The sequence below is a fragment of the Moschus berezovskii genome, chromosome 15 (assembly GCF_049115385.1).
Source record: "Moschus berezovskii isolate FMDL1 chromosome 15, NW_MosBer_1.0, whole genome shotgun sequence".
Lineage (NCBI taxonomy): Eukaryota > Metazoa > Chordata > Mammalia > Artiodactyla > Moschidae > Moschus > Moschus berezovskii.
In genome coordinates, this window is record NC_142474.1 from 63320309 (window position 1) to 63333260 (window position 12952).

The 12952-nt window shown below is 38.6% G+C and overlaps 1 protein-coding gene across 2 annotated transcripts in view; it reads right to left on the reverse strand.

Moving 5' to 3' along the window:
- Positions 1-529: 529 nt before the first annotated feature.
- The window catches only part of PLXDC2 (plexin domain containing 2), a 459161-nt gene continuing 446738 nt past the window's right edge, over positions 530-12952 (reverse strand). For both annotated transcript variants that reach the window (XM_055428176.2, XM_055428186.2), the window contains exon 14: positions 530-11417. In XM_055428176.2, the coding sequence (XP_055284151.1) occupies positions 11301-11417 (117 nt within the window). In that variant the 3' untranslated portion in view covers positions 530-11300. The remainder of the gene's footprint in view (positions 11418-12952) is intronic.

Sequence of the window (12952 nt, forward strand, 5' to 3'; positions counted from 1 at the left end):
AGTCCCTCTGCTGTCCACTGGTAACTATCACAGCATTGTTAATGGGCTATACTCCTATATAATATAAAATGTTAAAAAAAAAAAAAAAAAAGAACCAAAAGGATTTTCTGTCGTTTCACTAGCCTACAGCTCTGGACACTGCACTCAGATTTTCTTCCACAATAGGGAAACTGTTTCAAAGGCTAATGGTGGAAAGGAACAAAAATACCTTGAAAGACAAGGGTAAACACATTTAAGAAATTAAAACAGGGCTTCCCTGGTGGCTCCCTGGTAAAGAATCTGCCAATGCACAATACACAGGTTCGATCCTGGTGTGGGAAGATCCCCTATGCCACGGAGCAACAAAGCACGTGCGCTGCAACTATTGAACCTGTGCTCTTGAGCCTGTGCTCCGCAACAACAGAAACCACTGCACTAAGCCTGTGCACCGCTACTGGAGAGCAACCCCCGCTCCGTGCACCTCGAGAAAAGCCCTCACAGCCATGTAGGACCAGTGCAGTCAATAAAGAAATAAAACTATTTTAAGAAATTAAAACAAAATGATCGTTTATTATCTTTAATATGTAGTCAAATATGACAGCAGTATTACACAAATTGCTCCCTTCTCCCCCTTCTAAAAATTCCCAAATACGTTGACTCCAACTGAAAGTGAAAAATAAAAAATAAATGATTTAATTCTGAAAATAGCAATTGACAGAAGACATATGGCATTTGGTCATAACCAGCTTCCAGACCTTAAAAGATGAATTGTGTCACCATGGCAGTTGATACACTGCACTTTCTTACAAAATGATTACTAGGAAAAACAAACCAACCAGATTTCCCACATACTGTAAGCAAAAGAAATGCAGAAAAATTGGTTTAAGAAGCTGTGTGAGGAAAACTTCAATGAATTATTGCAATCATAATGATCCCCAGGTAAGAGATAGATGGCAAATGAATAGACTGTAAGGAAATACATTCAAACTTAGATAATTAATCTTACAGTGAAAATAATCAAGAAGATTGCAGAAGTATGTAGCATCCAAATTACTGAATTTAAACAGGGGATTCCAGTAAGGTCTTCTGCTATCATATACCATCAGTGCAAATTCAGATACAATCGTTTTTACATTTGCAGGTTCAGGTATGTCAAGCACGAGGTCATCGAGGAAGTATTTGAATTTGATTTTACTATGAAAAAATGCGATCTCCAGTGTCTCATTGATATGGCAAAAGAAGTAGGAATGATGCCCGGAGGATTGGAGTAAATTCAAAACGCTCAGTTTTCCAAGGATTAAATGAAGTTTTGGAAAAACCTCAGCAAAATTAACCTTCACCTGACAGACATGTCCTTGATTTGAAGTCCAGGGCTGTGGAAAAGAGAAACAAACTCAAAAAGCGTGACAGGCTTACCCATTGCCTTTCCTTTTGTTGGGGGTTGACGGGGTGGTGGTGTTAATCACTAAGCTGTGTCCGACTCTTGGAGACCCCATAGACTATAGCTCGCCAGGCTTCTCTGTCCATGGGATTTCCCAGGCAAGAACACTGGAGTGGGTTGCCATTTCCTTCTCCAGGGGATCTTCCCAACTCAGGGGTCGAACCTGTGTCTTCTGCATTGCCAGGCGGATTCTTTACCACTGAGCCACCAGGGAAGCCCTGTGTGTAGAGGGTCAGATTTTCCCCTCAGTGTTCTCTTTCAGCAGCTCCATAGTGAGCTTTGTGATTCTGACACAGGCTACAATTATACCCACTTTGAAATGCATTTACAAATATTCTGTGCGCTGGTGCAACTGGCATGAAACACAGACAGCCCTCCCCTCCCCGGGTGCCCAGTTTCTCCTCCTTTCACCCTTCCACGTTTCAGATGACTACAAGCAGAATTACCAGAAACAGTAGTAAATTCCTGGCATTGGAAGTGTCCATGATCCCAGCTGGCATGCAAAAAAAAAAAAAAAAAAAACAAGCCTGTTTCTTTTTTCCCCTGAAAATAATGTTCTTCCCAGGCACTGTTCAAATGCCTCAAATGAGGCAAATGAGAGATTTGTTTTGACCGACCAATGAAAAGACTTCCCCATCTCAGCTAAGGCCCTGAGATTTAGTTCCAATAAACACAAAATGTTTGTGTCTCAAGAAACTTACTTCATTTCCCTAAAATGATCTTAACATTTTTTAGCAGAGGAAGCTCTGATTTCACTTGATGGTATTTTCAGAGTAGCCACTTACAGAGTAGCCAAAGAAGACACTTTGAACTTTTATTTCCCTGCTAAAAATATGACACTGAGTATATTTTTGTTCAAACTAGTTTTACAATGGTTGCTTAGGCATGACCACAATGTCTAGACATGAGTATGGAGTCTGGGTCCCAAGATGGTCAAACTTCACAGAGATCTAGATCTGGGTCTGCAGAATATTGTACCCTTTCCTCAGGAAAAGTATTTTTATTGTATTTTATTGCCTATGTGTGGTTAGATGTCACATGGTCTCTGGTATAAGGGAATCAAAGTACATGGTTATGCCTTGTAAGTCAGAGGGTAATAAGTGAAAAGTGTCTTTTTGGTCATTACTTACTCAAGTAATCCAACTCCCTATGGAAAAAGCCTTATGAATTTAGCATTGGTGTCATAGAAGTGGTACAGATGGGTAATGGCTGAGTTTTAGCTAAAATGGGGCCACCTCTGCCTTCTGGATGTCACGTGTTTCTTGGCATAACTGGAAGGATCTGTGACCCAGTGTCTCAAAGTCTGGATGACTTAAATTTGAGCTGATCTTCATTGAATATGTATTTGCACATTGCTCTAAAGAAGTTGAAAATTAGGCTTGAAAGCATATTTTGATCTTTATTTTTCCATGAATCATTCCCATCCACCCATTTCTATACTTCTTTTCATATAGCAAATGCCTAAAATTAGTTTCATGCTATGTATCTATTTGATAGGAACCAAAGGTTTATGGTTGCATGATAAGCAAGTGATATTTTGGTCATGAATATATGTATATATATATATTTGTAATGCTAGGGATGAGAGAGACCACTTTTATTAAAAAAGAAAAAAAAAAAGAAAACAACACTCCAGTGGTATTGACAGAAGTCACTGAGGCTTTTCAACTGAAATAAAAATGAATATATTACTACCTGCCAAGTTAAATCTTTTTACCTTATCCCATGAGGAGAGGCTTTTTTTAAAAAGTAATTTTCAAATGTTAATAAATCTTAGAAATTAGAAAATGATGCACAAAAGCACAGGTTTTGCATTAGTTAATCTTTTATCCTTGATTTAAAGTAACATAGACTCTTTCAGTGTGGACAGTGATCTGGAAATTAATAAGAATTAACACTGAGAAGCCAATGATGATATGTTCTATAAATTTGTTATGGAGAATTGATTCAAGAATTTAGGTAATTTTACTTGAGCAATTATCATCTTACTGCTTTGCAATAATCATTGTGAGAGCAGTGGGCATTGGATGATTTAAAACACATGTCAGGCAATAATTAGGCACATGCATTGAAATTTAAGTTGAAATTGGAAAATCTTAGTCAAAACCTTAAGTATCACCACAGCATCTGATATGACAGTGGTAGAGAAGGAACTCATACACAAACTTGAGTGTCTCCTAGGTTGGAGTTTTCTGATTTATGTTTTGGTCTTGGTGGGAAAGGCCTCTCTGGATGTTCTTGTCAATATGCTATAGCCTTGGATATTATAATCAAAGCCTTCAATTATGTGTGTATATTACTAACTTGTAGTAAACAATGAAGAATGCTTCCAAAGTCTGGGTTGGTCTTTTAGCAAAGGAGAAGAGGAAGACCCGATATTCCAGTTGGAGGTTTGCTGTTATTTGTAAGATATTCTTAAGGGGTTGTCTCATAACGTCACTGACTTTTCCAATTGGTGCAGCACAGACATAAGTACGAACACAGGGTTGTTTATAGGAAATAACTGATCCTACAGGAAAACTGACATAAGGCACATTGAATTAGTAGGAACTTTGGCTTGATAGGTTCAGATAGTACAACTCAGACATCTCCAACTTGCAATTACTTGGGACAGTCCAATTTTTTTTCCCCAAAGAGGGACAAGGAAAAGAAATCAATATCAGAAATAGGAAACTTAAGAAAAAAATAGTTCATGTTGATATACTTAAAATTAGATGTACCAAACATCAACTTCTATGTGCATTTTGAAAGCAAAGATGATGGAGCAAGATTTCTAGACATGTGAAATACCCAGAAGAAAACTCCCTGAAGTCTCTGAGATACTGAAGCTGTGTGACACCAACTCCCTGACTGAGGCAAAAACCCCTGAAGCAGCTTTTTCAGGGCAAAGGAAAACCACCAAACAGCCTTATCTCTTGCTATAAGAAAGTAAATTCCCAAGTTCTAGAGATAAACAAACCATCTTCAGATCTCTAAATAAATTTGTAAAACTAGGAGATGATGAAATAGAAAAAGATGATGCTCGGTTGTGACTGAACTAGTGACTTTTACAGTCCCTTCTCATGCAAAGAGTTTATGATGCCAAGTCTTATTATTAATTAAAAAAACCTATTTATAATGAAGATTAAGTGACAAGAGAAAGAGAAATATTTCTTTTCTCTCCTGATATATTTTGTTCATTAGATAATTCAGTAGTTTGCCCAGTCTCATCCCAGGGGATATTTGGCAATGTCTGGAGACATCTTTCATTGTCACAGCTGGGATGTGTGTGTGTGTGTGTGTGTGTGTTTATGTGAGCTACCAGCATGTAGTCAATGGGAACTTGGTAAGCTGGCAAACACTCTGCAATGCAAGGGACCACTCCACCACCCCATCCTCAGCTGTGAATTATGGGACCCCAAATGTCAATAGTGCTGAGGTTGAGAAAACCTGAGACAATCTAATGAATGACAAACAACCACACATACCTAAAGTGCAAATACTTCATTGATCTATGGATACTTCTGGAAGACCTTGAAAAGATGGCGCTGATAAATCACAAAGCCACAGTAGAAATATGAGAATAAGATAGTGAGTTATTATTACATCTAATCAGGAAGAATTCAAATGACTAAAAAGTCCTTCTGGGTCTGGGACAACTTTGAATGAGGAACTTTTCTTCTCATAAGTGAAATTAACACATCATTTGAAATTGAGCAAACAGCAGAGATGGGCAATGACGTATCATATTTCAGAAACATTCCTCAGACAAGTACTTGAGAGTTCCCTATCTTAGTAGAATAGAAATTAGAACTGGAAAATGGATAGAGTAATAGTGAGCCGATCAATTTGCAAAGTTGTGTTTGAAGATTTTACCCTATTACAACTATCAGTGGACATGCCTGATCTCTTATTGTTTGTATCTATCACTGTATATCACAAGACCTAGCACAGGAACTTGGTTCCAGTAGGTGCTCAATAACTATTTAAGTGAATTGGGTGGTTGAATGAAGGAACAAATGAAGAAATGAATCAAAGTGCCCTGTGAAATGTAAAGTGCTTTACAAACACAAGGAAACAGGAGTACATAGTATGTAATGCCAGTGACCTCATAACATTTGCCCCAAAGAGCTTCTTAGGGTCCACTAGTTTAAAAGCAAATAAAAACTGATAATTCAGTAAGAAAATCTGCTATGAATGTGACTAGTTTTCAGGTACATCTAGGAAGAAATGAAGCAAAAGCAGAGCAATTTTAAGTGACACAAGATAGTATTGCTAACTTAGATGGCCATAGGTAGGGGCATGTAAAACCAGATAAAGACCTTGCAATGACCAGAACTGGAACTACTGGTACCATTCTTAGGACAACCACTTGATGGCCGAAGCTTGGTTCAGTGTTCTCTATTCTAGGACAGAGCAGAAAGTCAAGATAGCAAATAAAAATTGGTTAGGCAGACTGTGCCTTCTAAGGGCTTTCCTAATGGCTCAGAAGGTTAAGAATCTGCCTGCAATGCAGGGGACCTTGGTTCAATCCCTGGGTAGGGAAGATCCCCTGGAGAAGCGAATGGCAACCCACTCCAGTATTCTTGAAGCTGTGTGGTTGGCTTTAAATACTGATGGAGGGGTATAGGCAAAGAGAATTGGAACAAAAATGACCAGTCAGGAGTTTTAAGTTCAAGGCCCACTTCTGACGCTGGGCAAATGACTATATCTCTCTGGGCCTCAATTTTCTAATCTGTAAATGAAGAGGTTGGATTAGATGACCCTCCATGATTCTGGCATATAGATGATGATGCCAAAAACTCGAGGCTGGGAAAGTAAAAGCAAGAGCAATCTCTGAAATTAATAGAATACATCTTAATAAAATATCTAAAAAATGCCTAAAGAAATACAAAGCAAAATAACAATTCACAGGAGGAAAGAGCCTTAACTGCAGCATCTATTTTTCAGTTAATCTTACTTAAATATTAATTTCTTATCATGGAAGTGTCTTGAATCAAGGCATGAGTTCCAGCAAAACTTTTTCTTATTGCCCTGGGCAATAGACACTAAGGCATTGCCAAATTTATACTCCCTCAGAATGAGGAAATAACATAAGAATTTTTCTTTTTGCCCAAACTAAGAAATCACACTAATCTGAGACTATGTATTACCCGTATATGACAAAATTTAATTTTATTCTTTTCATGTAGTTTGCATTTGCAAATTTTTACATTTAAATTAAGTTCCACCTACTGTTATATTTTAATGTGTCAGGCCCCTACATTTGTGTTACAGGGAGAAAATGCATATTTGAAATTATTTGTTTGAGGTACTCTCTCTTCTAAGGAGAAGCCTGCTGGTCAGCTCCTGGGTTTCTCTTTGTTGTGAAGAGTTAACTGGGAAATCAGAAAAAACTGGAGAGGCTCAGGGACACTACACAATAAAGAACTGAGCCAGATAAAGGAAGCACCCAAGGACTTTGACAGAAAGGATGGGTGAGACTGATGTCATGTGGGGGAACATAAAATAAAATATTAATATGGGGAAAAAGGAATTGAAGCAATTCTTGAGCGTATGTGCCTTTGGCATTTCCTTAAGAACTGTACTGATTTGATTGTCTTTGAATGCTTTTAGGACGGAATGGACTTTTTTCCCTCAGAATACAAGTTTGTGCTGGTACTGGGCCAAGAGATGTGCTTTATATGGGTTGTACATGAGTGCTTAGTTGTTCAGTTGTGTCCAACTCTGCAATCCTGTGGACTGTAAACCACCAGGCTCCTCTGTCAATTTTCAAGGCAAGAGTACTGGAGTGTGTTGCCATTTCCTACTCCACTGGATCTTCCCGACCCAGGGATCAAACCTAGGTCTTCTGCATTTCAGGTGGATTCTTTACTGTCTGGGCCACCAGGGAAGCCCCTTCTATGGGTTCAATTGACATAAGGTTTTAAAAGTCTGTATGTTTAGTCAATCTACATAATAATAATCTTGCAAGGAAGACAGGACAGAAATATTTTTATTTTCCAAACTTGTAAATGGAGACTTCTAGTGGTAAAAGTGATTTTCCTGAGGACATAGTGGAAACTCAAAACTGTGTCAGCTGTGATTCTTTTCATTATTTTAAGCTGCCTGTCTGAGAGTAAAAACAGGCCCAGGAACTATCAAATCTATTTTTTTCTCCTCCTCCTTTTCTCCAGGAAAAAAGTGAAAGTGTTAGTTGCTCAGTCGTGTCCGACTCTTCGTGACCCAATGGACTGTAGCCTGCCAGGCTCCTCTGTCCATGGAATTCTCCAGGCAAGAATACTGGAGTGGGCAGCCATTTCCTTCTTCAGGGGGATCTTCCCAACTGAACCTGGGTCTCCTGCACTGCAGGCAGATTCTTTACTATTTGAGTCACTGAAAAGGAAAGACTTCTACAGCAGAGTTAATAGAATTTTCTGCAAAGACAGGAGTGTTCTGTGCTGTCCAGTATGGAAGCCACAAGCCCCATGTGACTTTGTGGGGCTTAAAATATGGCTAGAGTGACTGAAGAACTGAATTTTTATTTAATTTTAGTTAATTTAAATCATTCAGTTTGGCTAGTGAATATACTGGACAGCATATCCTAGAAGCTTCCTGTGAGACTGCCCCATTTATACGTTCTCAGTTGCTAAGTTGTGTCTGAATCTTTGGGACCACACAAACTGCAGCCCACCAGGCTCCTCTGTCCATGGAATTTCCCAGGCAAGCATACTGGAGTGGGTTGCCACTTCCATCTTCAGGGAGTCTTTCTGACCCAAGGATTGAACCCTGTCTCCTGCATTGGCAGGTGGGTTCTTTACCACTGAGCTAGACATTCCAAATTAAAATAATAATTGGAGGTAAATTGCACTTTATTATTTAACTTTCTATTTGTTAGTACATGTTGAAGTTCAAACCTTTCATAAACAAATCAACACCATGGTCAGTTTCACCTCATTGGCTTAAGATATTTTTCTTGACTTTTAATACCTTTGAAAAGCGAAAGTGTGTCCAACTCTTTGTTACCCCATGGACTGTAGCCTGCCAGGCTTCTCTGTCCATGGGATTCTCCAGGCAAGAATTCTGGAGTGGGTAGTCATTCTACTCCCAACCCAGGGATCGAACCTGGGTCTCCTGCACCACAGGCAGATAGATTCTTTACTATCTGAGCCATCCGGGAATCCTTTACCTATTCACTAAATGTTTTTACAAATAATTAAGATGAAATAACTAACTTCCTCTATAGCACCATTTACCTGATTTCCCTAGAACTTTGTATATGTTCCTTTGCTTTTATTCTCCTTTTACTAGGTTCATAATATATGAAATAACATGCAGATGCATCCTTTCTAATACATAATATATGAAAAGTCCAAAGCACCAGAGTCCATTCTGAATTTTCAGAAACTCTGTGAATGTCTGCTCTTCCTTTGCAGTAAATGGGCACCAAGAACAAACCAGAGGTACAGAGTTGAATGAAAGTTTCATGAAAAAAAAAAAAAAAGGATTCAGTCAGCCTTTTCCCTTACCTCTAAAAGATTCATCAACAACAGAAACATCTCACCACCTTTAACTCCTGATTTGGCTGGGAAGTTTTCCCATACTTCAGCAGCCTTTTCACTTTCACTTACTGGGTGCTCTAGTACACTGGACAATTCAGAGAGTTTTAGGTTATTTTACAACATTGGCATTTAAAAAAAGAATCAAAAGTGGAAGATGAACTTTGAAAGGGAAAGAAATTACACCACTACTTCAAAGAATTGAGAAAGGTATTGGATATATATATGCAGGATTTATATAACTGTCAATCATCTGTATTGGAAGCCACACCTAACACAAAACCAAGTGAAAGAAGCACCTACTTATCCTAGAAGGAATCGTCTATGTGTCCCTTATGCCTTTGTAGAATACCCGTTGCACCAGCTATATTGGCAAGTCATTTGGTAATTGCTAACCGACCAAACCTACTCCACAAGAAATAAATTGGTTTATTTCATATCAACTGAACGTAGCTATAGCTGAGAGCTATAGCAGTCATCATACCCTTCAATCACCTTGCTTGTCAGTTTTTTTTTTTTTGCAATTATCGTCTAAGCAGGTTAGGAAAAAAAATTTAACACCCTCATCAGGTACTTTAAAATGTAAAGCAAAATATACTCGATGGAAAATTGCACGAGTTCACATCAGATGGTTGTGAGGATAATATGTGATGATACTCTGTTAGTGGACTGATGTCATTTGACGTAGACACTGTGTTCAGATGCTGAGTTGGTAGTAAAGTGCTGCTTACGAGACAGCTCTGCTTCTTGATACCTGAATCTGCAAATGCTGGACATGGGTACCCTATGAGAACCAACAGCTTCTTGGCACAAGATGTAAGTTTCATGGGTCGAGATGTTGATGAAATTGTTCACACAGTACCTGAATTCAAGCTTTAGGAGCCCAGTATATATTAACCACTTTCCTCCTCTGGGGGTGGGGGTGCCTTTCCTGTCTTCACTCACAGGGATGGTTCAAAATCTGGACTGTGATTATGGGGCAAACAACAGATCCATCTAAGGAGTTTTTTGCATCTGCTTTATTTTGCCAGGGAGGGAAGGGGTTGATATGAACGGGAGAGCGGCTCCAACAGGCAGGAAAAACGATCAGCGCTGCAACCAGTTGAACCACTTCCACTAAGTGACATAAAAATATTCTAATATTAAGGATTATTTTACAACTCTATGGAAGTATGCAGTAATGCATCTCGCATTTGTTTTGTCTCGATGACAAAATGCACTCTGAGTCACAAGAGCCTGCCTTGTGTTAGTTATAAACAAAATATATTTATATATATATATTTATGTAACTACTATGTGCTTTAAAGAAAATTATTGTATGATTCAGCAGGGTTCTTTCGCTCTTTTTCTCGCCAGGGATATGCTGACTTGAAAGCCTTCTTAGATAGGAATCGACAATGAAATGGGCCTCTCAGACTGAAACGGCAAAAAGTTAAAAAAACAAAACACCCAAAACCTCATATGCTTAGAATCCCTTAACATTTTTGCTTCAGAAACGATTAAGGAACTCATGGTACTGTGTCCTTCTGTTTCCTTCAGCCAAGAACAACTGTGGCTTCACAGGACTTCACAGTTGGGAGGTGGAGGCGATGCTTCTGAAAGCCAATCAGGTGTTTTACTCTGAGGCGGGGGAACCAGAAGCCTCGTTTGTCCCTCCCTCTGTCCTCACGCTTAGCTAAAAGGCTACGATTCTGTCACTGCTTACACAGAAGGCATCCAGGAAGAGGGAGGCAAAGTCGGAAATGGAAAGATAAAAGATTCATCTTGTAAAGTAGCGAACTGGTTGGAACAGGTGGATCTAGACCAGCAAAACAAAATCCTTCAGCCACGTGTCTCGTGGAAAGACACAAAATCTCTTCTTTAGTGTTTGTTTGGGCCCCTGCATCAGCTACTTTTTTCAGCAAACTGGAAATATTTGTCACTGTTCTTTTGAGTGAATGGGTTCAGGCTTTGGAACACAGTTATCAGAGAAGAATATTTGAACCAAAGGTATAGATCCCTTGTGAACTAAAGCTTTATTATTAATTTTTTTCTTGATCCCTTTGCACCCTGCACCTTAAGCCAACAGCACTGTAATCTTGTCATATTTCTGATAAGTCCACAGGAGATGTGCTGAGTGAACTATAGAGGTCATTCCACTAGGGAATTCTATGTTGAATGGTAACTGGTATCCTCTATAAGTTTTAAAAAAATTTTTTAACCCTTCCTGGGCTGGGCTTGTCCAGAAATCTCATTTCCTTCTGGCTAGAGCAGCTTAGGGCTCCTGTGTGTGTATGTGTGTGTGTGTTTGTCTTAAAGGTATAGGCAAATTTTTAGTCTTAACACCTGTAAGCCAGCACTGGTGCTGTTCTGTCCTAGAAATTTTAGCACTGCTCTGATACGATAAAACCTTCTTTCTCTCCAACTGGTTCAACTTCAGCATAGGCAGGATGGCCAGAACCTCTTCGGAACTTCATTGCCGGCCATCTGCTTGGGCGTCTCTGAAACAGAAAAATGCAAAAGGAGTGAACAGCGCGGTGATGGTCACATCCTAAGAAAAATATATTTGCACTATTTCAGATGAACTTCTGAATTAATGTAGCAACATATTAAATGATCTCATTACCACCACAGTTGGAACTATGCATGCCCAAAGCACCCTGCTTGCCTCTCTATTATGGCACTACCAGCACCTCCCAGATGACAATCCCTGACCAAAACTACCCCCCAAAGGATTGAGAGTTTCTCAAAGACATGGTTTATGCTTTATGCATATTTATGTCTAAAAGACTCCATTAAGTATCCAAATATAACTAAGCAAAAATGAACAGTCATGAAAAACAAATTATCTTAATATATAACTATGGACACCGTCTCTTCTTTTGAAGTCAACAAGGATATCACTTCATTTCATTTATTAATTCACTCAAAAAACCTTAGACCATAAAATTCTGCAGTTATTAGAAGTGTGCTTCAAATTTGGTGCTTAGACTTCCTAGCAAAAACCAAACTAAAAGATCAATCACCTTAATATCTTAAGAATTAATTTATTAAGCTAAGACATCCCATAGATGACTTTTTGTATTTGAAAATGGACAGATGTCATGCCCTGAAAACGGAATCCAATGTCAGAGGTTGTGAATAATCTCAAACTCATGTAAATAATTGCACATATAGACAATGGTCTTAAAATACAGGTTACTTGTATAGATACTTCTCCCTAACCCTGTGTTCATCAAACAAACCTTCTGTGATTTACAAACAGAAGTGATGAAATGAATTATTAAGTTACAGCAGCAAAAGACACAAAAAGGCATTTCGCAGCCACAGTGGCACCAGAAACTACTATTCCATTTATCAGATTACCTGTTATTTTGGAGTAAATAAACCAATAAATATTAAAGGAAATTTATTTCTATCTAAGAATTTTAAAGTGAAAAATGTTAAATATCAGTGTAGATATATTGGCATTTGGCAGCTTTCTAGATTGGCCAATTACATTCCACTGTCATGATTAATGGCTGTAAAAGAGTTTTCCCATCAGGTAGGAATGAGTATTAGCTCTACCTTCTGGAAAAATACCAATCATGGTAATTGCATCTTGCTGTTAATAATATTAGTACTGTCTCTATAACATTATGTGGTCAGAAAGCTTTATATTTATTAGCTGGTTAAGTCCCATTATGTAAGTGAAACTGAATTATCTTTATTTTCCTAAAAAAGAAGGCAAAACTGAGAGGGCTAAATAGCAATTTAGTGTCTTTGTTGGAACTAAGAATCATCATCAGTGGAAATATACTAAATGCTTCTAGAGAGATGGACCCTGTAATTTATGGTCACTCCTGTTGTGGGAAAATGCCAATATGCTCATCATTCTTTAAAAAAAAATTCCTGGCTGCACTGGATCTTAGATCCCCAGAACGTGGGATCTTAGTTTCCTGACAAGAGATCAAACCCAAGCCCCCTGCATTAGAGGTGCAGAGTCTTAACCACTGACCACCAGGGAAGTCCTCAATGTGCTCACTCTTTATAACCC